This window comes from Aythya ferina (genome assembly GCF_964211825.1).
Source record: "Aythya ferina genome assembly, chromosome: 20".
Lineage (NCBI taxonomy): Eukaryota > Metazoa > Chordata > Aves > Anseriformes > Anatidae > Aythya > Aythya ferina.
Window position 1 is genome coordinate 3,367,522 of NC_140318.1, and position 25,797 is coordinate 3,393,318.

Here is a 25,797-nt window from a genome sequence, read left to right on the forward strand (position 1 = left end):
TCAGTGAAGATCAACAGTACCCTTTAGGCTGTCAACTTAATAAATGCTGTTTTGTAGTCTGTAATAAAGAAAAGAAAGAATCCTAGCTCAATTTCCTGCATTGTTAACTTGCATCTATGTGTCTTCAAACCGAGCAGCAGGATGAACTGAATGTAGAACTTCTGTCTTCTGGATTCGGTTAAGCAATCTCTAGTAGGTACGGTGTTTACATCTGGCACATAAAGGCATTTCTGAAGATCAGCCTATGGAGTATGGGACTAAATCAACATTCAGATTTGTGTCCAATGCAGTAGTATGTGCATTGAATTGTAGACTTAATGTTTATAAACTTATTGAAGAATGTTTAATAATTTGTGTCCAGGACAAAGCAGAAGAAAGCCTGTCTTTAATGTATCTGCTTAATATAGGGATTGGTCAGGCATATACAGGATCGTAAAACTATCCCTCCCTTACCAGTGCAGAACAGACTGGTAACCGCTGTAATAGGATGATTACAGAAGCAAAAAGGATCAATTATGCAAAATGATTAGAAAAAGATTCCACATGTTTTCTGCTCCATGTATGTATTCCCTGTGATGATACTTAAGCTTTAATGCTTAACAGGAGAGCATTTTCTCTGTGTGCAGACAGCTGTGACAAGATAAACGGCTCTGGGCATTACCATGGCCAGTCATTGATTCATACGGTTGGTCATCTCCAAACTGATTATTGTAAAATCAGAACAGTATAAAAAGGCCCAAAGGAAAAATAAACATATGCTGTTGCATTGAAAATTATTAATGCTAACTGTATATCACCAGCAATTGTGTTCAGCTTACAACACTTTCACCTAAAAATCAATTTTGAGGCCTTTAATGAGTCTTTATTAGCATGAATAAAGCAGTCTTTATTGGCGTGAATAATAAGACTAGAAAGTAAATTATTTCAGGATGGATTCTCTGGAATGGCAAAGAGCAGAAATGCATCTTCACCCTTGCTAGGTTTAGTATAAGAAATGACAGTCACGATATATTTTTTTTCATGCAGAGGTCGTGTGAATTGGACATACTTAAAATTAATTCACCACTGACAGAAAACAAGTGCCGCAGGAAGGGTTTTGCTGCAAACTCTCACAAAAATAAATAAATAAAAAAGTGGATGGACCTGCTAGAAAAGTCATCTCAGCCTACAGCACAGCGTAACATTGCAAAAGTCCCTGTTTTTCTTCCAGGTTCTCATGACAAGCTTGCCAAGATGTGACCACAGCAAACGGCCTGAGGCTGTTGGTTGTTTTTTCTTCTCCCATCCCTTCAGCGAGACGGTTACCAAAGATTCCCCTGGACTATTAAAAAACAAACAAACAAAAAGGGGGTTAAAAAAAAAAATTAAAAAAAAAAGCAGAAAAGCAATGTAGTCGGCTACCATCTGCTCCTCCTCTTCAGCCGCTTATTGCAAATTCCCCTTGCCCCAGCCCTGGCCAGATGGTGCCCATCACCTCCCAACCCCTGTCGAGGGCCGAGGGGACCCCTCTTCTGTGCGGGGGACGAGAAATGGAGGTGTCGCAAGCCGGGGCGATGTGAGAGGAGGCTCCGGGGGGGTGATGCAAACCTTGCAGGGACGCCCTCTCGGAGCGGCTGGGTCCTCCAGCCCTCCAGAAGGAGCTGCCTCCTGCCCGGGCTGGGCCGGGGAGCGGGGCCGGGCAGGTGCTTTATTGTCCCCGGCGGGAAGATGGAGGCGGCTGGTGGGGAGCGGTGAGAGCCCCGGGGTGCGATGTGAGTGCCGGAGGGGCAGGGAAGAAGGGAAATTGGAGAAAAAAAAAAAGAAAAAAAAAAAAAAAAAAAGGGTAAAGGAAGAAAGGGGGGCGCGGGGAGGGCTCGGCGAGGAGGGGAGGTGGGGTGGGGGGGGAGAGCGTGTTTTTAGGAGGTGGGGTTTGGAAACCTCCTCCACGGGCTGCTGCTTGCGATGACCCCGGGGGAAAGAAGAAGGAGGAGGAGGAGGAGGAGGAAGGGGGGGATCGGCTCAGTGAATGAATGGGCGGCAGCGGCGGTGGCGGCGGTTCCCCTGCTCAATGGCTGCTGGGCTGCTAGGCGCCAGCCCCGCAGCCGGTGCCTCCCTCGCCCTCCCGTGTTTTGTCTCAGGCTCGCCCCGTTCGGGGCTCCCCAGCCATGTTCAACCAGCAGCAGTTCCAGCAGCAGCTGCTGCAGCTCCAGCACCTCCTCCAGCAGCAGCAGCACCACCACCACCACCACCATCCCCCGGCGCAGCAGGGAGGCCGGTAAGCGCCGCTACGCGAGGCCGGGGATCGAGGGCCTGGCCCCGGGGGACCGCTCGCCTCCGCTCCCTCCTCGCCCTACCCCCGGCGGGGAAGGCGACAAAGGGAGGCGGGGGCGGGCGCTGCTGGACGCCTTGGAGGCTCGGAGGGAGGCCGGGGGGTGTTGTGGAGGGGGCTGTGGGTGCTGAGGGGGGACGAGGGTGATTCCTGAGGGAGGGAGCCGCGGGGGGAGAGGGCTGAGGGCCGGCAGCCCGCTGTGGGGAGGCCGCGCCGCCGGGCGGGTCGGGCTGAGGCGTGAGGAGCCAAGGGCCGCGGGTGCTTGCCGTGACCCTCCCGTTCCCTTCAGCCGGCGTTTTGGGAGATGGTTATCAGCCTGCCAGGGCTGCTCCCGGCGCTGAAATCCCCGAGGGAGATGTCAAATGCCCCGGGGTTGAGCGAATAAAGCGAGATGCTCCGAAGGGAAGAGGCTGCCCTCGCAGCGAGCGGGAGCGCTGGGGTGGTCGCTCCTCAGCCAGCGGGGAGTTCGCTAAAAAAATGCTGTTTTTACCCCCAGAAATGTGTCTATGCACCTCGCCGAGCCTTGCTGAATAAAGATGCACACTTTCGTCTTGTATTTTTATAAAAAATGTATGACGGTGGTTGAACTTCAGTTGTGTTTGTTGTGTTTTGTTTGTTTTTTTTTCTCTCCTGGTCAGGGCGAGGTTAGTGGATGCTGTTTAGGCAACTTGTTTCTGCAGTGGCACAACGGCTGAGGACATGACTGGGCATTATGGGGCGTGTGTGGGGAGAAAATTGCATTTTGTTTGTTAGAAGACAAAAAACGTATGCCAGATTTTTTTTTTAAAAAAGAAAATAAACAGGGTTTTCTGAAAAAAATTCAAGAGAGAAAATAGCTGTTTTGGTTCAAGCAGTTGTCCCTGATGAGCTGAGATTTATTGAACTAATAAAAAAAATCCCTGAAATGATGTATTTAATTGCAGTTACTGTGCTCTATAAAGCCTTATGCTCTGGAAATTCACAGCAAGAGGATGTGAATTTAAGAGCAAAGTTAATTCCTTATTTAATAAATGATAAAAAAAAAAAAAAGACTTTATCCATATAAAGCATATGGTTATGAGAGAAACGTGGGAATCTTTCTGTTCTAGAAATATTCATCTCCCTAAATCTTCCATTTTTGTATGTCTAAAACTGTAACCAAAGCTGCCCTTAAAATGCAAATATGAGGCTGCGAGCTAGCATGGATGCATCTCGTACCTTTAAAAGTATGTTTTTTCTGGCAGAAATTTCTTCGCTCTGAGACTGGAACAATCTAGAGCAGGAAATGTGAAGATTAGCTGCTGTAAAATCTGTCAAGGGGTTGTTTTTTGTCAGCATGGTTATTTTGATCCATGTTGGTACCTGTTTACAGCCCTCTGACAGATTTAGCTGTGTCAGCAGTCGTTTTTAGAGGTGGGCCTGACCTTGCAATCGCCTGAAGAAATGCCTGCCCGTTTCTTCAGACTTTTGTCTCATGCCTGCTCCACCCTCCTTAGGATTGGAGAGTCCTTTTCAGCTCACTTCTTCCTCCTCGTGTTTTAAATACGAAGGCTGTGCTTTATTTTATCGTCCTGTTCTTGCAGTTAGGGGGCACCATTTACAATTGTGACCTGTCTGGCTCTGTGTGGGAGGCATAGATTTTGGAAAATGTGCTTTAAGCTACTGAGAAAACTCCCTGGTTTTTAGAACTTTTGTTGTTGTTGTTAAATGTAGCTGCTGATCTAGATCGCTAGTTTCTGCTGAGGAGCTGCTGCATAATTCTGTAGAACTGCAGTCAGCTCCTGGGCTTTTTTTATGCTGCTTGACAGGCTTTATGTGGGCTTGGTGCTAAGGAGTTCTCTCTGACCTCAAATTCCTTGATAGACAATCTGTCAGCTTTGGAAATTCCAGGAGAGTGGAAGAAAGCGGATACAGTGCTGGTGTACGGTATCTTTTCATGCATGTATATGAGCATTTCAGCTGTTCTTTGCTCCTCCGTTTTGTACTTGTTAGGTCTCTGAAAATGAAGGGTATGTTTTGTTTTTATTTTATTGGATTCTTATGATTAATACCTTCTTTTCCAGGGGTTTGCCACCACCACCACCGCAACAGCAACAGATGCTGAGCTTACGTGCAACAAATCAACCATCGCTACTCAATGCCAATCCTATGCTTCAGCGGGCCTTACTCATGCAACAGATGCAAGGTACTGTCGTTATGGGAGACGCTTTCTTACTGGAGTTATTTAATCACCCTTTGTAGACTGAAACCATAGTATGGCTATTTCTTGCTGAACCATTGCTGTCTTTGTATTTGGCATTTCTCTTTATCATCTTTTTTTTCCTCTTCAAATTTGTCCATAGAACACATCACAGAGGTTCTTCAGTTGATGAAAATCCCATGTGCCTAAGCGTTCACAACTGGGAATAGCACTAGAAGCTATCAGGTTAATATTAAATATGTGCATTGGAAACACCTTCCCTCTTAGACTTGGTGGAAAGAATATTTTTCCACCAATATATTCAGAGAAAATACTTATATTTTTTATTATTTGTCTCATATGGGACGCTTAACCAATTTATTTCATTGTCTGTTACATTACACTAACCTCGTTTGCAAAAGTAGATGCTTGTCTTTGTCCAAGCTTAGTGGAATACAAACAAATAAAGCATATTGTGGTGAAAAATGGTTTGGGTTTCAATTGTTGTGTGGAATTTTGATTCCCTGAAATGACTGACATGGTGGGTAATATCACTGGGATTGGGCAACATCATTGTATTTCCAGAAGTGGATTTTTGATATATTTTCAAAACAAATTTATGGTGCTGCCTTAATTAAGAGCATTGCTACCATAAAGATATTAGGAATAAATACCTGATATGTGTTTTCAACATAGAACATCTTTACCTGGGACAGTTCTAATATTACTAGTTTAGGTTAAAGCTTAGAATTTTTCTCTCGTTTGTGAATTGTGCCCTGATGTGAAGACAATAGATTTATTCTGCATGTTGTTAACTTGCCTTTTGTTCTCTTGCCCATTTAGCAAGAGGGCTCTCTAGTGACCCCAGTGGCTCTCTACAGTCCTGTGTCAGGTTGTAGGGAAACGAGCAGTAATGAAGAAAAAAACACATTCTGGAGATTGATGCATATATTTGTGTCAGGGGAAAATTGACTGACTAAAGCACAGTCAGTCATTCTCCTTTCTGATACATTTAATGTTAGCGTAGTCTGGCCTTTTCTCTAAAGTAAAACCTCTTATTGAGAAGTCGTATTCAAATAGTATGCCAAGGACCTGAGGCAAATGAGATATGAGAGCAGGAGAAGGTTTATTAATGAACACTCTATGGCACTTTGTTTTAGTGTTGTCCCTCTTTTCACCTCTATATGCTGAGTTGCATTGTGACTTCTCTTTCCTTACCCTGTACCAGCTAGCCACTGGTAACATGCAGTACAGATGTGATGTTTGTTGTGGCCCTTCGTAGGGATCTGAATTTTTTTGGGTCATTTTCACATTTGGGTTACGTGTAAGAATATCTGGTGCTGTGGTATTTCTGTACCTGGGAAACACCAGCATAAATAATTTATTGCCTGCATTCCACTTCAGCAGTGGGATTAGGAAGAAAAATAAATACTTTGAAATGTATGCATGGTCCTTTACAGGTACTAAAGCAAGACCAGGAGATAATTTCTTGCCTTATAGGTGTGTTTTTTGTTTTTTTTTTAATGCAGCTACATATTTTTACAGTAAGAGATTATTTATGATAGGTAATACGAGATTAGATTACTTTTGAAGGCAAACATAGGGTGTGCTCCCTGTTGTGTTCCAGGCTTTAAGCAATGCAGCTTGACTTCAGATTTTTGGGTGCCTGTCTCCAGTCTTCTCTGGGCTGTTTTAACAGCTCAGCAGTTGGAATATGCACTTACTCAAGTGCGAAGTAAAAAATTGCAGTATAAGTCCAGGTTCCCAGAATGGTAGACAGCTTCTCAGGGTGTGGCTGAGGCATTTGTACACTTCCATTCCCTTATCTCCTGAAATGGGGGACCGCCTTTGGAAGGGACTGTTGAGACTGTTAATGGTCTGTGGATGCTGAAGAGAACTGTTCAGAAAGCAGAGCATTATAATTGGAAATGGCAACATCTCAAGTGTCTCAGTTTAGCTTGACATGTTGAGCTTGCTTGATAACCAGGTGGCAGAGAAGACTGTCAAATCTCTGTTTGAAAAGTCCAGTGTTGTTTTAAATGAAATGCAGTTGCTGGCCAGTGTTAAATAGCATCCATGGTATGGCGTGAGCTGCCAGCTGCACAAATGTGGGATGAATTTTTCTTTTTTTACAGAGAATTTCTGTAAAACGAGACTTGTTTTCTTGCGAACACAAGCACTGGTGTGCTTGGATCAGATAATTGCTCTAATGATCTTAGCCTGCAGTGACAATTGTAATTAAAGAGCCCAATATATAGTAATAGTTGCTATCACATCAAATTGTTCTATGGGGACTAAAAAGGGTAGAGCATAGAACATTCATATGGCACCCAGAGCAGTCCAGTGTCTTGCGTGAAAGAGCCCTTCCCTTCTCTCCCTGTTGCTTGTACGGGATGGGGGAAGATTTTCTCTCTATTTTGCATACCTCAGGGTGGTGATGTGCTGTGTATTTGCATTTGTAGGAAACTTGCGTGGATTTAACATGACAGCCCCAGCACTGCAGCAGTTTTTTCCTCAGGCTACAAGACATTCCCTCCTAGGGCCGCCACCTGTTGGGGTCTCATTAAAGCCGACTCGCCTGGGCTTCCCCAGCCTTCCCTTCCAGCGGCAGAACCGGATGTTTCGCAAGGTGAGCTTGTAGTTCCCAACTGCTTACGAGCTTTGTGCTCCTTTTCCACTCACAGTGGTTGACTGTATTACAGGTAAAGAGCAAAAAGGACAGAACTTTACAGTGAAAACTATTTTTGCACCATACTGCTGACAAAGAAATGAAGAAAGAAGCCCATCCCTAAAGTTCCTGTGGCCCATATTTACATTTTTGAGGCTAAAGTCTTCTGTCTGTTCTTGCCCAGGACAGAGAGTTCCTCATAGCACAAGAGTTTAGATATAAAATAGAAGGAGAATTTAGAGGTACCAACTTCAAAGTAATGACAGTAAAAGAAATCCTGGCTGAGTACTTTGCTTTACAGAGGCCAGAGTTTCTACCCCTTCAGCCTTTCAGAGCAGTTTGGTGTTCCCAAATGACCTGCTGCTGCCATGGACATGTCACTTTGCCTCTTTGAGCTGTTTTTCCTTTTTAAGGTCAGAATTATATCTGGTCATGAGGATTTCGTAAAACTTAATTTCCAAAAAAAATTTAGTATTTTGGAAAATGCTAGAAAAAAAAACGAACATTCTCACCTTCCACCATTAAGACCTCTGTGTCCTGGAAGTTGGTTTTGGATTAATTGACCTGGTACTTCTCCTCCTCTTAGATAAGCTTTTGCATATTTGATCCCATTCTGTTGGATAAAGTAGACTTCCACACTTGGACTGTCCTTTCTCTAGAGACTCTCTGCCTGTTGCAGGACTTCCAGAGGGTCCCCGACAGGAAGCGGGAACTAGATGCAGGTTCTTCATCTCAGACACAAGGTGATGAGAAAATGGAAATCCCGGAGGAAGTGCAAGCAGGGTCAGAGCAGAACAACAACTCTCCATCCACAGGTAAGAGGGAGCCTGTAGTGAAACAAATGCTTCCAGACAATAAACTCCTCATGGCTATTCCTGCAGCAAAGACATGGGATGTCTTTAGCCTTATGTTTTACTCTAATTGTAAATACCTAAATCATTTGTTGCACCTTCTGCTTTTGGTGCTTTTTATATATACTTTTTATCTGGATATTCTTGGTAGTTGTAAGCCAGCTCCATATCTCTTGCATGAAAACCTCTCAGAATTCATCTCGACAATGAGCTCCATTTGAGATGTGGAGAAAAGAGAACTGGTTTGAAATTAAAACTTCCACATTGCTTTACTCATGCTGAATCAAACATCTCATGGAGTTACAAACATGAAGCAGAAGCAGTCCCAATCAACTTGCTTAAGGAAAAGATGAGTTGAGTGAGTGCTCCACTGGTCAGAACTGAAACTGGCACTGAATCTCTTGCAGTGTCTGTACAATACTGAAGTAGACATATTCTTTCTGCATACTCAAAAATGCAGGAACATGGTGAGGTTGTGGCCAGTGTGTATGTGGTGGGGAAAGTTACCTGAGTAAATGGTTGCTGTCGGATGGCTGTGCCACTTGACATAGGTTAATGTTCCAGTGGTCTGGGCTCTTGTCATCTATGTGTAGGACTAAGACCCAGTTAGTAGATGTAAGCATGGATTTCTTTCTGGACCACACCTCTTACTGACATCTGCAATAAAATGCAGATCTCTTAGGTCATGAATTTCTTGAATTATCTAACCTTGTCACTACAATTCCCAAATTCAGAATAAGCAAGTGTACAGTATTATTTGCTCTAAATTAGCGGGGATTTTTTTTGGTACTGACCATTCAGTTAGGGAATGTGCTTGTGGTGCCATGGGTTGCTTTGCTAAGGAGATCTTCTGTGTTCCTGCAGGACCAAGAACTCCAACAGAATCCGTGTTGAACGCTGAGCCTGCAGCAAAAAGACTGAAGAGGTATTTATTGAATGGGGTATCGAAATAGTTACAGGCTTTAGAGGTATTGTCAGGTATTGTCTAATTTGGGGCAGTACTGTACTGGCAGTCAGGAGGTATTTCAAATGATTGTGAAAATCTCATGATGCCTGCTGAGATCCGGGATGATATATTTCTCTAAACCTCTTGCCTAACTGCCAAAAAGAGAACTGAGCAGTCAGGTATCAGCAGAGAAGAAAGCTTTGGGATATGTTAGGTAGAGTGGGCATATAGGAGAGGATGGTTTATTTTGTGGAATGAGAAAGGGAAAAGAACCAGTACTCCCTGGTATCTGAGCCCATATTCATGGGCGTTGAGTTCTGTAACCCTTCTGCAAAGATCGTCTTTGCCAGTATCCCTGTCTGTTAGGTAAAAATAAACAAAGGCAATCCTATTATCCGCAAGGGCTGTGCAGCACACAGGCGAGCTGGCCGTTGCAGGCTGATCTTGGCACTCCCTGCCTCTCTGGAGGGTGCAGGAAGGCACAGGCAAGGCTGCATTGCCATCTAGTGGGAAGGCACGTTACAGAGCACTGTGCCATCTGCATGGTGCTGTGCCTCTCCCAGAACTGTCACTGTGAGCTGGTGCGGGGGGGAGAAGAGGAGGAAGTGAATAAAGATTTCTGGAGGCATTGATTTGAGAATTCTCTGACATATGTTAATGACTATGAGTCAGGGCTCCTGGGTCCTCTTATCTTCCCTGTTAACAATTCACCGCGTGGTTTCGGACAAGTTTCCTCACCTCTCTGTTTCCCATCTGTAGATTAGAGATTAATGGCTAGCTTTAGGGAGAATATTCCAGGATTACTTTGATGTTCTGATAATACTTCCATCATGTAAAACATTAAAGACTGATAAATATTATGTGAGCAGGGACCATTGTGAATTATGGACTGCAAATTAGCAAGAAAGTGAATAAATTAAATTAAAGCTAAGTCAAATGCATTTGAGCATATGTTTTGTTAATCTGTTTGCCAAAGCTAATTTAATTTTAATTACATTAATATTTAGTAGGGTATTAATCAAAGTCCTGTTACATATACTCAAAAAAAAAAAATCAAGTGTGAGTACTGCAGCAAACCTGGTATTAGGAAAATCCTCTCCTAAGCAGTAGCTAGGGACTGCCAGATTTGATGCATAACTTATGGCTGGTGTTTAGTTAAATAGATCATTCTTCAGCTTTTTTTAAAGTGTTTCTGTTTACTTTTAATGAATAGATGATAGCTCTCCGAAAAAAAATGGTTTACCATTCTCATATTGCCCTCCGCAGATGAGAATAGTCTCCCTCCATTAGTGTCACACTTTTTTTTTTCTTGTTTCATCGTTCCATTTCCCTCTGGCCAGGAATACCAGCCTCCTTCTTCATTTCAGGTTTTTCCCACTTCTGCTTTTTCTCCTCTGTGCCATCTGTATGCCTGGAACAACATCCTCATTCCAGTGCAGAAAGCACTCATCTTCAAATCCTCCTTGAACACCCAGTTCTTCTAGCATGGCCTGACAAGTATCCATATAATAGCATTTCCTCCTTAGCTCCTGCTTGTGATGGCTTTTGCTCCCCTAGATTGCTCCCTAGATTTGCAGTTTAGGCTGCAAACCCTTGCCCTGGAGTGCTGTCACCATCTGTGTGTGGTATAGTGTTGAGCCTGTTGGCAGCACTTGACAAATAATGTTAATGCCAGCCACTCTTGTTTTCATCATGTTTGCACTGCCCAAACCCTGCTGCATATTTATAGCCGTATAACCCAGTTACATTTTCACTTATCAATCTGATAAATTATGTGGGGGGTGTGTGTTTGGATCACAGGATTCAGTACCTGCGCAGTCTGCGTTCTTGCCTGTGCAGAATGTGCTGTCCCATATTGGCAGCAGGATCCTGGCAGGTGGGGTATCAGGCTGGCCTGAGGGAGAAGGCATTCAAGCCATGGTGAAGGTGTTAGTCCTGATGGAAAAAATGGGAGATGGGGAAAAGCATTGTGAAGTACAGTGAGTGTCCTCTGCAAGTCAGCCATTTTTTCTCAGCAGTCTCCCCGGGATCTTTTTCACCTTAGTAGATCAATAGTACCAAAGAAAACAAAGCAAAGTCCTCTGATTTGTGTCCTGGACAGCTCTACTTCCCCCAAAAGAGGAACTGTAGGGACTCTGGAATAAAGCACGACTGATAGAAATAGAACAGGCTGTTATGATGAAATCCCTGTAAGCTGTAATTGAGAACCTCTCTGTTCTCTCATGCACAGAGCAACCTGGAGGGATGTCCAGGCTCTGCAGTTTCACTGCAGGTCACCGATCAAAGGAACGAACTCTGAGAGTCCTTACTAAGAATATTTCCTGTATGAGCTGATTTCTCTGCAGGCCTCAAGTAGGAGAGGGCGGTGATCCAAAGAATCATTTGTAACTTTCTCGTCCAGTCTATTTGGCTGCTGTTTCTGAACCTCTTCTAGAATGATCACTCTCCATTGTTTTCATTTATTTCCGCATTGCTTTCACTTATTTCTGCTGAATCCCTGCCTGAAATACACTTCCAGTAGCTTATTGATTAGGGGGGTTTAGTGGAGAGTGTGGTAGCTTAGACCCCAGCCCATGCCTCGGTGTGTTTTCTTGATCTCTTGGTCTTTAACATGGCAAATAAGGTTGTTCTCTTGATATCCCTGAAGTGTGACTGAAGAGTCTGCATTAGAGGATGCAGCAGGCAGCAAGGAAGAGTCGAGCACCCATGGCCAAGCTGATGGTGAGTTGCTGAGCACTGTGATTTGCACGTTTAGGGCACGCCTTTCTGGAATTGCACTTAACTGTCGGCAACCGTGGATCCTGTGAGTCTCTTCAGAAATGCCCTCCTCTCCAGTCGTACTGGATGGGGAAAGGAGGAGAAAATGTAGGAACCAAATCCAAACATAGTCCCCTAAAAACTGTTCTGTTACTGTTGCCTAGCAAATGCAAATTATGGGAAGAGTTTCCCTCTTTAATAAGGATTTATATGGAGAAAGGTTTGTATGCTGGGCTTATGGCCAGCAGCACTGTGAGGAAAGCTCCCTGACTTCACCTGCTGCTTTCTTTTTTTCTGTCATTGCTATTTTGATTTAAGACAGCTGAAAAGACTCTCTGTCCCTAGGTACAGACAATGTAAAGGAGTACGCAGCTGAAGATCTCTCTAAAGAGAGGAAATTCTCTGAGGAACCAAAAGCTCCTGAGGTAAGCAGACACCACTCCAAGCAGGCTGGGGTGCTATAGAACATACAACCTCCCCCTCCATCCCGGAGATGCCTGTTGCCACTGGGAACCAGATGGCACCCACGTCTGGAGCTCTGTCTCCTGCTGTAAGCTGTCGTCCCTAGCAATAAGGCATAATATGTCTGCAATTAGTGCACAGTCTGCTCTGACTTGCTGCTTTTGTACCTCTGCTAGCCTGTACCTTCCCTATTGCTGCCTGTTTGTGGATGCTAGGCTTGGCTAAGAGTTCAGTGCTCATATGGTAAGAAGGAAAGTTGAATTGAAAAAGCCATTGAAAAACCTATATATTAAAGGGACATAGCTAAAAATACACCTTTTGTTGCTGAAGAACAGACATAAGAAAATTGGGTGATGGTAGGAAAGATGCAGCTGCTGTGGGACTTGCCATCACAGCAGGCTTGAGCAGATAGTGAGAGTCTATGCTTCTGAAAGACATCTAGGAAAAACTGAGGTGAGTGAAGCCAGCAACCTGAGAGCCTTTTTTTTAATGTGATTTACCTTGCCCACGTGCTAGACATTAAACCATCTCTTTTACGGTGTAAATCTGTGAAAGCAGACAAGATTTAACGCATGGTGTGAGTCAGACTTGAGTCTTCCGTAACCGAAGACATTTGAGGCTTAAAAATGTGGTCAAATATATCATCCTGCCCATGTATGAGTTTTTTCCTCTGTCAGGTGTGGTTCTGAGCTGCCTTTTGTCCTGCAGGAAGGCATGAGCTGAGAGTGTCCCTTACCGAGGGACCACCCAATATTGCTCGTTGTTCTTCTCCAGTGACTGGATCACACAGTGTCTAGAGGCTGTAGAAACAGCCATCTGTATTAGTAGGCCTGCTACCATGACACAGGAACTGTTGATCTGACAGTGCTGGGAGAAGGAGTGTATGTGTCTTTCTTATCAGCCTCCTGTGAATTCAAGCTTAAATGTACTTTCGTAAGGGACAGAGAGCTTAGGTCACATCTAAAAAACAGGTGTAATTTTTAGTGTCTTCTACTGAGATATTGGATTTAGTCTTGATTCTTTCTTTTGGCAGGTGTTGAGCTCTGGAGGTTCACTGAAAGTAACTATCCAGCAGAGCAGCGAGAGCAGAGCTATCAGTACAACAGCTCTAAAACCAGGGCACTGGACCTGCGAGGTGGGCACAGCTGACCCCAGCCCTGAATCGGTCCTTAAATTCTACTGTTATATCTGCAAGACCAACTGCTGCAGTCAGCAGGTATAAATCCGCAGGTCTGACTCGGGTGGACTGTCAAGAGAAATGAATTCGATGGCCAGCTGCCATGGGTGCAGCAGGAGACTTGTTAGCCAGAGGAACAGAAAAAATGATGACAGGCGTGCGGATAAAGTAAACCTCTTCTGAGGAGCTGGCAGGCAACCTGCTAGGGAACGAATGTGGGTGGATCCACAGGCAGCCATGCTCTTAAGCTTTTATACCATTTCATTGTTATATAGCAGTCAAGAGAATGGAAAGCATAGCTCATACCTATTATTTGCCGTCTTTTGAATACATTTAAATGGATCTTTCTCCTAACCTTCTCTTAGAATTTCCAATCCCACATGGCTGGAATTCAGCACCAGCAGCGCCTTGGGGAGATTCAGCACATGAGCAACGTTTGTTTTGTTTCACTACTGCCTATGGTGAAGGAGCAGAAGTTGCTGGCAGAGAAAGATGGGTGAGTGTTGGTCTGAAGTAGAGAACACAACCTGAACAAGGACCTACACAAGTTTCAAAATTCCTCGGGGCATGAGGATGCCTCTGTATTCTAGGATAATGTACAAACTCCCTCTGGTTTCTGGTGCCTTAATCTGCTTCAGGCATCTTCCTTCCTTCTTTTTAAAGGATACCAGTGTGAATTTTGATAGAATCATAGATTCATTCAGATTGGAAAAGACCTCTAAGATCATCTAGTCCAACCTTTAACCTAGTACTAAAGTCTACCACTAAGCTCTAGATTGCATGTTTCTTGAAAAATGTTTCTTCCAGGGATGGTGATTCAACCATTTCCCTGTTCAGCCTATATCAATGCCACACAACCTTTTCAGTAAAGAAATTTCTCCTAATACCCAACCTAAACCTCCCCTGGCACAACTTGAGGCCATTTTCCCTCGTCTTACCACTTGGTGCTTGAGAGAAGAGCCTGATCCCCACCTCACCACAATCTCCTTTAAGGTAATTGTTAAGTACAATAAGATCTCTCCTGAGCCCTCTCTTCTCCAAGCTAAACAACCTGTGGAGAAAAGAAGGTGTTTTGGACCTGGTGTGCAGTTTTTAATACAGCAGATCAGATTGGAGACTTGTTCTAACTGGTGCCTTTGTGTCAGCATGAGCTATGCCTGCGATGTAAGGGGCTGGGAAGGGGAGAAGATAAATCCAAGCCTGTGAAGATAGGAATGCTGAGGAAAATAAGGCTGAGAACAGATTGCAAATTGCAGTACTCCATGGAGAGTGTAAAAAGGTGTGACTTACAGATATATCCATTGTCACTTCAGAGAGACCCAGCAGCGGTGGTGTAACACTTGTCAGATACACTTCACCGGGGATCTTATCAAACATCGCAGGACCCAGGAACACAAGGTAACAGCCATGTCATCTTTGTACTGACCTTTTGTGGGGATTGAGTGGAAGTGTCTAGCAGCTCCTGCTCCCCAAGCAGCAAGGGAGAGGTGATTGGAGTGGAGAAATGCACAGAAAGTTCTGCCAGTAACGCTCTCACTGTCTGAAGGCACTACTGTGCTACCTGCTGCCTGTGAACACCAGTATGGGTTGAACTTCCAGTTACCGTGCTGTGTCAGTATTAGAGGTGCTTCAGGTGGTTTTGATTCTTGACTTTTCTGAATAAATATTCAGAAAGGACCTACTGTTTTTACCTCATCAGTTTTCAAGCTAAAATTTAGGCAGGTCACTGTATTTATTATGTGTGTATTTGTTGGCTCCTAGGGAAAAAATTCCACAACACCTCTTACAAAACACGTTTTGCTCTGCATATTTTCCACTGTTTTGGCAGGTAGGAGCTAGCAAGCCCTTTTTCTTGAAAATAAGACGCTTTTTTGTGGTCTCCCTGTTTTAGATGCAGGTCTGTGTGTCTGTTGCCAAAGATTTATCTGCATTTTTTCAGTGGCTTCTCGTGGCTTACTAGATCTTCTCATTCTTCTTTCGATAGCTGGCCAAACGCTCTCTTCGTCCTTTCTGTACTGTCTGCAGCCGCCACTTCAAGACCCCTCGCAAGTTTGTGGAACATATGAAATCCCCTGAGCACAAACAGAAAGCCAAAGAGGTAATACTGCCTGAGTGGAGAGCTGCACAACATTGGAGGTAGCTAAGCTACAGAGCAGGTTAACTTTCAGCTCCTCAGACTACTGCAGGGATGAAAAGAAGGCATGCAGTTCATCAAACCCCATTTTCAGTTTTAATCTTTGTCTGGATTCCAATTGTCAGAGCTTAAAGAAATTAAGTGAGAAAGGGGCAAGGTGTTGGGCTTGTCTGCAAACAAGACAGTTTAGTGCTTCTCTTGCAGTCCCATCCAGTCTGTGCAGAGCCTAGGGTCTTCCTTGGTTAGATGGAGAGTGCGGAGTTGATCTATCTTTTCTGTACCTGACAGGTGAGAATGGGAGAAAAGGAGTTGGGCAGCCCAGAAGATTCAGAGGAGTTGATCACAGTGGATGCTGTTGGCTGTTTTGAAGATGATGAGGAGGAGGAGGAAGAGGAAGGAATTGGTGAGGATGAAGATGACCTTGATGTAGTGCTGGTAGAGAATGAGGATTCTGCTGCCAAGCAGGTATGCCATGCAAATGGAGAAGGACTGATCTATCTGAGAATCTGCGGTGGGCTCCTGTGACTTATTCGGTCTTGTCTGCTTGAGCTCAGGGTTTAGAGAGTCTAGTCAACCTTGCACCCTACAGCAGGAGGGTGAGGGCCCTGAACAGAGCACAGGACAGTGCAGAGGAGAATTGGGCACGATGGATGGGATGCAGAAGGGTGTTTCTGCTGTGCTGTACAGCTCCTACTGGTGCCTTCAAACATTACCTTGTTGTTGAGGAGCATAAGCGATGTGTTTTCAAGGGAACAAATTTCTGTCAAAGACGTTGACATAGTCTCTTTGAATAGCCCAGCAGCAGCTTGGTCTCATAGCAAACATATGTGTGGAGGTTTATCTTGATAAATACCGTTTTCCCAGTAGAGAGCTGTTACCAAGAGGAGGAACATGGCTAAGCTACTTCAGACTTTGATGTGTAAGGGGTGTTTTTAACCCTCGCGATAAAATGGCCTCCTGACATTGGGGTTTGTATCTGGCCCTAAGCATATGCTGTGCAACTCCGTCTCTGGTGTATGAATCATCTGTTTTACTCCCAAGCTTACCAGAAAAATGTAAGGTCCCGAGAAGGGAACTGGCATAAATATTGGCTAGGCACTAACGTTCTTTTGGTTTCCAGACTGGGCTGAAGGAAGTGTCTTTGGAGGATTACGAAGGAAGTGAGAAGTATTGTCCAGACACAGCCTATGGTAAGCGAGCACAGTTGAACACTAAGGCCCACAGAGCTTTCTACGGCCGCATGCTGTAACTGTAAGGGAGGATGGTCTCTGTCCACTGCTGTAATGAATTCTTCGGCCATATTGCTTCAGCATCTGCATCAGACTGGTGCAGGTCACTGCTGCCTGGAGACAATGCCAAGTTGCTCTCTTGTACTGTGATAAAATGTAAGGATGTGATCGACGTTTGTCAGCTGTCGTTCCCTTTGAGGAAGAAAGGGTGAGAGCCAGATACCTTAACAAGGCAGGAAATGGAGCAAATAGGGTAGGCGAATAAGCTAGGTGGCAAACGAGGGATGCTCTGGAAAGATGGAGCCTGAAAGCGTATTGATTAGAATGCTTTCCAGGACAAATGCAGCTTGTACAGAGATACTGAGCAGTACTGACAGTATCGAGCTCTCTGCCAGAGCCCAAACTGTGCATGTTTCCTCTGCTTGAGAACCCCCACGCTCTACCTAGTGGTTATTCAGACACGTTGCTGGACTGGTGGGCAGCGTTGCCTCCAGATGGCTGTGTCTTGTCCCCACCCTGTAAGCAATTCTGACTTCAAACCTCTAACGGCCACTTGTGTTGCGAAGAGGGCAGCTCTGCAGAGGCTGTTTTGTGCCCAAGGAGAGCGCTGTTTACACCAATCTTCCATATCGCTGTAACCTTCCACTATCGTGTGGCAGATGGAATAATGATTCATGCTGTGAATGTTCTCTGCGTGTTCCTCTTGCGCGCCTGCTGTCTTCTGCTTGGTTTGATCCCATTACATTAGATCACATGTTCTCTGTAGTTTTCCATTGTATTCTTTTTTCTTTTTTTCCCCTTAATGCTCTGTGTAGTTTCTTTGCTCTGGCAGCCAGATTTCTCTCTGAATATCAAGCACACAGCCATTCCATGGTAAGACAAGATATTCAGCAAGTCATCTTGCAAAACCCCTGATTAACAGAAGCAAAGCTTTCCAATTTTCCTTCTTCTTCTCCCCTCCCCTCCTTTAATTTCCCTTTTAACATACTTTCATTATTTTGAGTTCCATTCAATGTGATCTGTGATTTCCCTTCCCCTCCCGTTTCGCAGGCCTGGATTTTCTGGTCCCCGTCGCAGGTTACCTCTGCAGGCTGTGTCACAAATTCTACCATAGCGACTCTGCTGCCCGGCTCGCACACTGCAAGTCCCTGATGCATTTTGAGAACTTTCAGGTTAGACCCTTTGGCGATTGCATGGCCTGGCATTTGTTACCCCTGTGCGTGTCTCTTCAGTGAATCCACCCCATTAGCTGTCTTGTCCTCAGTTCATTTCCATCATCCTTGGTGTCCGTTGTGCCACAGCTTTCTCCTGGTGTGCTCTGTGCTTGTCTCCCATTCACCCCTTTAGATCTAAAACCAGTCCAGTCCTGTTTTCCTAGCTACTGCTGCTGTCATCTTGTTGCCCGTTTCTGGCTGGAAATCTTCCTCAGAGTGTCTGCTCTGTTTGCTGAACCTGTGGAGTCTGTTGTTGAGTCTAGGCCTCCTCTTTTCCTTGTTAGACAGATTACAGGTGGGTCAAAATGGGGAAAGAACAGAGACAGAAAGAGGCTGCTCATTTTAAAGAAGGTTGATGCGTGTGCATCTTTTCATGGAATACTGCAGTGACTACAGAAACAGCTCCTTTAGCCGAAATTGAAGGTGATTCATCCATGAAGGGGCCTGGTAAAATCAGATATTCACCTTAGAAATATTGAAATTGAGCATCACAGCACACCGTGATGGACTACAAGAGTGTTTGGTCCCCAGGGTCAGCCTGCAGCAGGAAGTCAGTCGGTCTGTCTGCTCCACCTTCCTAGAAAACTCCTTAGCACAAAGCTCTGCCAGCTGATGCTGTTCCTTAGGCTCCACCTAAAGCCGCAGCATTGCCCCTTGCTGCTTTCATATCCAGAAGCTTTCCCTACTGGGCTGGCCTGGAATCTGCCTCCGTTGTTCTGTCCTTTTTGACATGCTAGGGGCCTGGATTAGTTCCTCGTGGGAGGTATGCAGGACTTGCACTGGCTCTGCCCTCTCCCTTTGACCACTGCCTGCATAGCAGAGCAGCATTCCCTGAATCTGGAAAGAGGGAAGGTTCCCACACTGACCATGTCCTCTGCCAGTACCCAAAAGCTGTTTCCCTACCACAGATGTATCCAGCTGTTGCTGCATCTTAGTGTTTTTTTGCTAATTGTCAGAGAAGTTAACGATTCCCCATCAACCACTGTGGCATCCAGCAGGGGTGGGGTTGCTGCAGAAGCCAGCACTTAGAGCTGTGGATTTGGAAAGGCAAGTAGCAAGAGAACACTACAGCTGTTCCTTGAGGGTTGCTCATCCTCTCCCACCCCTGCAGCTAGTCATTTCTGGAATGAAGGAGTTGGCCTTGCAGCTTTCCTGGCTTATTTTAGATCGGCATAGAGTGAAACTGCAGCAGCAGCGTGTATGCCTCCCTTCTGGCCCATTTAAAAGCTGAAATCAGACGCTTTTCAAATGGACACCAGAGTGACCTGGAGGGATTATTTGTGGCAGAAGTCCAGCCTTCAATATCTGCAGGCAGATAGCTAGTCTGCTTGGCTGCATCACAGTCTGAGTTAAATCATTTCCAATTTCTGGAGTATTCTCATCAGAGTAGGCTAACAAAGGATTTCAAAGCAGAGAATTGTCTGCTGTGAGGCAGTTTACAGCATCACTTTGAAAACAAACTGGCACACTTGCGCTTGATTACGTTTGGGTACAACATTTGACTTGACTGATCTAGCTCCATTGCATTATAATATTACATGTATTCCACTATTTGAGAGCAGGGAAAGAACAAACCTGCGACGATACACGAAATGAAAATGTAAAGCTGCCTGCCTGGCATGCTGTAATTTCACACTGCAGACTACAGAGCACTGCTTAGACTGGTGAAAGCCAACGTGCTGAAAATAATTTTGTGAAATCGTCAGGTCTAATGCTAGTGCAAGTTCAAGGGACCTTTCAGCAGAAAGCTGACAGTTATGTGGTGGGGGGAGCTGCTGCGGAAAGGGAGCTTTGTTTCATTCCCTTAGCTCATGCTGTGTCTGGGACTTGGAAGACCAGATTCCTGCTGCATGTTAGCTAGCTACAGAGAGTCACTGTTTTTCAGAAAACCAGGCTTGAAAATGGCTAGTAGCCATCTCAGTCTCTTTACAGACCTCTACTGGCTCACCATGGTAGCTAGCGTCAACGAGTCATTTTACTGTCAACATGCTTACCTTTATTCTGTAGACAACTTCAGTACCTTGTAACAAGAGGATATTCTTGGTATCTTAGTGTTCCTACCAACAATTTCACTGATAGCAGAGGTTGTATCAGCAGAATGAAAACTCGTAAGCTTTTAGTTTAAGTCTTGCTGTGGCTGTTGACCATGAAACCGCTCCTCTCTAGGTCAGGGCAGCGCGTAGCCTCATGGAGCTGGGGTACGTGCCATTAGCTGGAGCAAGAGCTGTCACTTGCACTATCGTTATCTACCAAGTCCTGAGTCTGACTGATATTAACAGTTACCAAAACGTTATTTTTGTCTCAGGAGCCACACGTGTGCCATGCAGTCACTCAGCATTTAGTCATGAAGTTTTTAATATCACCACTTTTTCTGACAGGAGCTGACCCTTCTCTGCTTGAAAGCCTCAGCAGCCAGGCCAGGAGAGCTGCTGAGACAGGGTGTGTGCCCCTGCAGATCCTAGCTGTCACTCACCATTGTTTTTGTACAGGTTTTCCTGGACCAGCTTCTCGCTGCAGGGACAGTGGCTGGGCTGGGCTCGTCTCTCACGTTGGTTTATTTATGTTTACAGAGATACAAGGCAGCAAGGCATCGTGCCACAGCTGCCTACCCCGAGGCTCCTTTGCATTCCCAGGGCTCCAGCTCCCAATTGCTGGATGATCAGAAACAGCCTCCTGCTACAGCAGTAGATACCGGCAAGAAGACGGATGCTGATCATGGGCTAGACAAGGAGGGTACAGAGCTGTCAGCACCGCAAGAACAAACTTCAAGGTGTCCAGAGGGTGAGGGTGAGCTGGCCACCTCTGTAGCAGAGGGCAAAAGCCTCGCCAGCATGACTGATGACACGTGTGGAATCGCGGTTGTAGAAGAAGAAAACCTGCAGGAGGAGAGCAAGTCCGCTACCACTAGTGCCCATTTCCCACCCCCTGAAGAGACCAGCGCCGCGGGGGAGTTGTTGGGACATGCTGCGTCCGAGGAGGAGGAAGCCAATGCAGCCGGGCAAAGGGAAGGCACAGACAACTGCCAGGATCCAGGGAGCGAAGGGGGGTTAGGACAGAAAGAGGCAACACACGCAGGTCAGGAGGCAGCAGCAGAGCCTTCCTCCCTAGCCAAAGGTGAGGCAGCCAGTCTTACCTCTGCTGGGTGCAGACGCTCTTCTAGGCGCAAACCCAGATAGAGTGGCCTTAAAGGGAGAGCCCTTTACATATGATATTTGCTGGAAATGTTTATTTTCGGAGTCTTTTAATAGAGCAAAACCTTCAACTTTACTGCTGTTTTTATTTTAAGAATAAAATAAGCCTGGCTTTAGCGTGTCTAATACGGGATGGTGTTGATTATTACTTGTATAGTTGGGATACTACAATTACATGGAAAGACTGAGGCTTGGATTGTTGAACCTAAAAGAAGAAAGTAATGTGATTTTTCTTTTTTTCATAGGGGGATATGGCTCATGAAGTAGATGGATACAGATTTTTTTTTTCCACTAAGAATCGTTTGTAGTTCCTCTCTGCTTCCTTTCCAGGCAGAGAAGTGTATTTCTTGGGAGGCTGTGCGTGCCCAATTCTGCTCCTCAGAAGGGTTTTCTTTCACAGATGCGCACTCTTGGACCAGCACTGTGTCCTAAGCTAGGCAAGAATGTACATCTCGGTCATTTGTTAATACTACAAGGCTTAATACAGTCTGTTCTCATAGCGGAGACTCAGGAACAAATTTTGTTTCAAACTGATTTTAATAAAACAGATTTCTTATAACTTCTTTAACTTTCAAAAACCTCTTTTAACTCTACAGAAGTAGAACAGTAAGACTTGCTTCACTGTGCTGGCTCCAGGCCATCCGGACACGATCGCAAAGTCTCAAACCACAATGCTCACGAGTACTCCTGTCAAAATGTACAGGCAGGGCTCTGCCCCCATCCCACGGCAGGCAGAGCCCCGTCTCTTTGTTCCCAAAGCTGATGCTGCAGTGGGGACTAACCCTGCTGCTCTGGCTCTAAAGCCCAAGTCCTTAATGGCAGCTCAAGGAGTTAGGCAGCTTCCAATTAAATTAAGAGTCAAAAACATCACCCCAGTAGCTTATCTGCTTGGAGGGGGATAGAAAAGTGCAGTTATCTGGGAGTGTCTGACGATATTTCTTACACTGAATAATGGTGAAGCCGTAGTTCAAGGCAGGAGATGGCCTAAGGCTCCTGTCTGTGCCAGATTACCCCTAGGGGCGAGCCTGGAGTCAGGACAGCCCCTGCCTACTGTGCTCTGTGAGGGAAGAGACTAGAGCCATAACGTTCCTCACTCGGATACAACAGCGCAAAACACCAGGCATCATTTTTCCTCTTTGTGACGAGAGCTTGCTTGCAACCAACCTGCATGGCATCAGGCTTCCTACAACCAGCTTTAACCGAGTGGCAGTGCCGGGGGGAGAAAAGAACCACGCTCCTACACCCACCCACGTGCTTCTGCACCTGTTACCCAGCTAAAGGAAAACAGAACGTGGAGGCGAATGGCAGGACACTACCACGGGAAGGAACAAGTAATGGGCAGAAGGAACCTCATCTATTCAGCTTTTATGTGAAACCAGTGACCGGTAAATGTCCTTAGAGACGGAAAGTGTGGGGCCAGCCCACTAGACAGGAGGCTGTGGTCCCTGCATGTCAGCTTCCATGTTCTGCTGCTCGCTCTGCTGCTGGAACTCCAGGCGGGTCTGGCGGTTGGACTCCAGCAGTTCCTTCAAGCAGGCGTGTAGATAATCATTCTTCTCCTCCAGGTGATCCAAGCAGGAGTTGATCTGGTCCAGCATGGAGTTTATTGCTGCATATTCTAAAAGGAAGGGAAATAAGAGACTGAACGATGCAAGTACGTTGTCGCTGCAGTCGGTGAAAGCAGTAAAAGCTTTTGCAAAACGTGCCCACAGCATTTTGGTTCTTATCTGCCCCTGGGTGGGTCAAGTACGATGCAACTGAATCCTCCAGGTATTGAATTCACTGGTCAAATGAAACCAACGGGAAGCTGGAGAACTGGTAACAAGATCAAAGGCACGTTACCTGTAAGCAGCCCAGACCCGTTCTGGGCATAGCTGGCAGCCTTTGATCTCGTGCATAAACAGCTGAGCCCAGGCTGCCTGCTAGTATGTGGTGATCCCCACTGCAACGGGACCAAATAAATCCCAAGGATGAGTTAGCCTTTATAGCTGCCCTAGGGCTCATCTTTCCTGATGAGGATGCAGGCACGCTGGCAGCGTGCCCAAGTGTTTACGTTCTGTAAATTACTTGTCTAAGGTTCCCAGGCTGGGATGTGACTCAGGAGGGCCTGGGTGGGTTCACACTGCCACAACATCACTGCCACTGCGGCGGCAGGAGCAGGGCCGAGCCCCAGGGGTGCTGGTAGTGCCACCATCCTTTCCAAAGGGAGGTAAGTGTGAAGCACCATGTCCAACCGCAGCGTTTTCGCACCCCATTAAAGCTTTGGGTAATTTGAGTTAAATCCAAACTAATTCAAAGTAATCCTAATAGATGGGTTTCTTGTTAGTTTCTTATTTAAAACACTTGTTTCAAGTGCGGAAGCGTTAGTTTTGGTACAGTGGCATTTCACAGTGATGCATATGAACAGCGCTAATCAGCTGACAGCCTGTGCTGCTGCCATGAAACCCTTGCTTTCGCATTGTGCCAAGCACTACTCACACAGCCCTAGAGAACACCCAAAAGCCAAACTGGAAAACCAGCTGAGATAAAACTTCTGCTGACACATTACTTAGGAACTGCCAGTTTAGCACTGGCTGAAACCCTGGCTTGCAGGGGCCCCCGGGGAGCACCGGTTTTGTTCCTTCCTGAAACTGCACAGGCTGAGTGAACGCAGGGAGGCAGGCAGCAAGCTGTGACCCGGGGAGGTGAGGTTTGTGAGGATCGTGGGCAGGGCGCGGGGAAGGAGGCCTGCATGGGTGGGACGAGCCCACAGCTCACCGCCTGGCGCTGGCTCTTCTCTCTGAGCAGCTGGGAGAGCACCAGAGCCAAGCATGACCCACGCAGCACCTAGCTGGAGCGGTGCTCTGAGCCAACGAGGGATACAGAGAAGGGGAGGCAAGTTCCTAGGGATGAAGGTGAAGCCATGCTGAAATCCCCCAGCCTCACGAGCCCAGCTTTGCCCCACTCAGCTGATGAGCCCAGGCACTCATACAGGCAGGGTGCCCGGAGCCCAGCACAGCAAGCTCAGGCGCTGCCAGTGCCAGCAGGACACTGGGTGTTCCTGGGAGGCAGAGGGGTGATGCCAGGGAGAGCCCACGCTGCAGCTCGGGGCGTGTTTAGGGTGGTGAACACAGGGCAGTGGGACTCTGCATCAGCACCCCATGGCGCTGCTGGCCCCAGGCCCCCAAATGTCCCTGAGTTACAGAGCTCCTGAGCTCAATGCAGGATTTGATCTGCGCGTGGTGCTCCGTGTTCCAATTAACAAGATGCCGAGCAGATACAACAGCTCGTTCTGACAACTAACATTATTCAACAGCTTGGGCAAGAAGGCTGTAATCACAGCAGGAACCTAATTACTCTCAGTGCCTAGAGCTTTAGAAAAGGCCATTTCAGTTGTGCTGCTCTTGGAAGCGGGAAAAAAAAAGTAAAAACATTTTATTTGATTGACTTCTGCTAGTTGCAAGCTTTGTTTAAGGAAAATTAGCCACCTCCTCTAATGAAGGTGTTGACCAGGAGTATGGCTATTCACGTTGTTTCCTGCTGTGCATTATAACAGGAACAGTTACCAAAAACCAACCACGTTCCCTATTTAAGGTCACAGAAGTGATCCACAGCCTCAGCACAACTGAACCAGGAAATATCTACAGATCTTTATGACCAGCTACAGCACACAAAACCCCAGTGGTGATAAACCAGCAGAACACTTAATGGAGAGGCTGGATGCGGATCAGATTTGGTGACTGTCTCCACCACATCTACTCACAAATCACTGGGGGATGATGCAGAGCGGTGACAACTCTTGGGGTATCACAGCTCAGAAACGACCTCCTGTCAGTGCAGGAGGGTCCCAGCCACAGCTACGAGGCTCACCAATGCAGGTCTCATCTGGAAACCAAAGGGTCTTTTGGGAATCAGAGTGTCAGGGATTGGAAAGGACCTCGATAGATCATCTTGTCCCATCTGCCGGAGCGGGATCACGTCGATCAGGTCACGCAGGAACACGTCCAGGTTGGGTTCTGAATGTCTCCAGAGCAGGAGACCCCACAGCCTCTTTGGGACTCCTGTCCCAGAGCCCCGTCACCCCCACCGTGAGGAATTTTCTTCCCACATTTCAGCAGCACCTCCCATATCCCAGCTTGTACCCCTTGTCTGGGAGAGCGACACTCAGCTCTTCACCATTTTCAACAGTGGCAATGTGCCCTTGAAAGGCTTCCTCCTCCCTCCTCCTCCTCCTCCTCCTCCTCCTCCTCCTCCTCCTCCTCCTCACCTTCCTCCCCGAAGCCGTCCCCGTCCCCGTCCCCGTCCCCAGCCCCGTCCTCGCCGTCCCGCCCCGGGGGGCCCAGCGGTGCGGGCGGCTCCGCGTTGGGTCCCGCCATCGCCGCGCTGCCATGCCCGGGGGCGGGGCGGCCGGCGGCCAATGGGAGCGCTGCGTTCCCCCCGCGTCACGCCAGGAGCCGGGTAAAGTTTGTGGTTAGCGTTGTGCGGGGCGGGCGGGGTGGACGGGGCGGGCAGCTAGCGGGGAGGTCTGCCCCCGCACGCTGTGTGCGGTTTTTGTGCTTTTTTTCCCTGGGTGTTTTCCCCAAATGAACTTCCAGCGTGAAGCTGTTGCCTCGCCTTGCAGTGTCTTCGCTCCCTCAAGGTCTTCCAATCCATAACCACCGCAAAATGCATTTGAACGCAAAATAAAGTTGGTCTCTGGGACCACCATCGCCATCCCGTGATT

At 46.6% G+C, this 25,797-nt stretch overlaps 2 protein-coding genes and 1 long non-coding RNA gene across 6 annotated transcripts; 1 reads left to right on the top strand and 2 right to left on the bottom strand.

Annotated features, from left to right (window-relative positions):
* Positions 1-350: 350 nt before the first annotated feature.
* Positions 351-1,698, bottom strand: LOC311421686. Its single transcript, XR_014684957.1, has 2 exons — positions 1,588-1,698; positions 351-1,321 (listed from the first exon to the last, which is right to left on the bottom strand). It is a non-coding gene; the product is annotated as an uncharacterized lncRNA (long non-coding RNA).
* CIZ1 (CDKN1A interacting zinc finger protein 1) lies at positions 1,616-22,807 on the top strand. Of its 4 annotated transcripts, XM_084493887.1 has the most exons (17): positions 1,616-1,751; positions 2,118-2,254; positions 4,351-4,472; positions 6,929-7,095; positions 7,814-7,949; positions 8,850-8,910; positions 11,579-11,652; positions 12,034-12,113; positions 13,184-13,366; positions 13,693-13,823; positions 14,641-14,725; positions 15,312-15,425; positions 15,750-15,926; positions 16,582-16,651; positions 17,741-17,862; positions 20,475-21,018; positions 21,341-22,807. In XM_084493887.1, the coding sequence occupies exons 2-17, from the start codon at positions 2,145-2,147 to the stop codon at positions 21,355-21,357; spliced, it is 2,193 nt and encodes a 730-aa protein (XP_084350013.1). In that variant the 5' UTR covers positions 1,616-1,751; positions 2,118-2,144; the 3' UTR covers positions 21,358-22,807. The 4 variants fall into 4 exon arrangements, with proteins under 4 accessions (XP_084350013.1, XP_084350011.1, XP_084350014.1 ...); XM_084493885.1 differs by lacking the exon at positions 21,341-22,807 and having other exon boundaries at positions 20,475-21,223; XM_084493888.1 differs by lacking the exon at positions 21,341-22,807 and having other exon boundaries at positions 20,538-21,223.
* Positions 22,347-25,450, bottom strand: BBLN (bublin coiled coil protein; the record flags this gene model as incomplete). The annotated part of the gene is made up of 2 exons (XM_084494322.1): positions 22,347-22,713; positions 25,342-25,450. 2 exons carry the CDS (start codon positions 25,448-25,450, stop codon positions 22,520-22,522), a joined length of 303 nt encoding a protein of 100 aa, XP_084350448.1. The 3' UTR covers positions 22,347-22,519.
* Positions 25,451-25,797: the final 347 nt, after the last annotated feature.

Coding starts and splice junctions, on each gene's coding strand:
- CIZ1 (XM_084493885.1), top strand. CDS start 2,145: ATGTTCAACCAGCAGCAGTTCCAGCAGCAGCTGCTGCAGCTCCAGCAC. Junction 8,911..11,578: donor GCAGCAAAAAGACTGAAGAG/GTATTTATTGAA, acceptor ATATCCCTGAAG/TGTGACTGAAGAGTCTGCAT. Junction 15,426..15,749: donor ACAAACAGAAAGCCAAAGAG/GTAATACTGCCT, acceptor TGTACCTGACAG/GTGAGAATGGGAGAAAAGGA.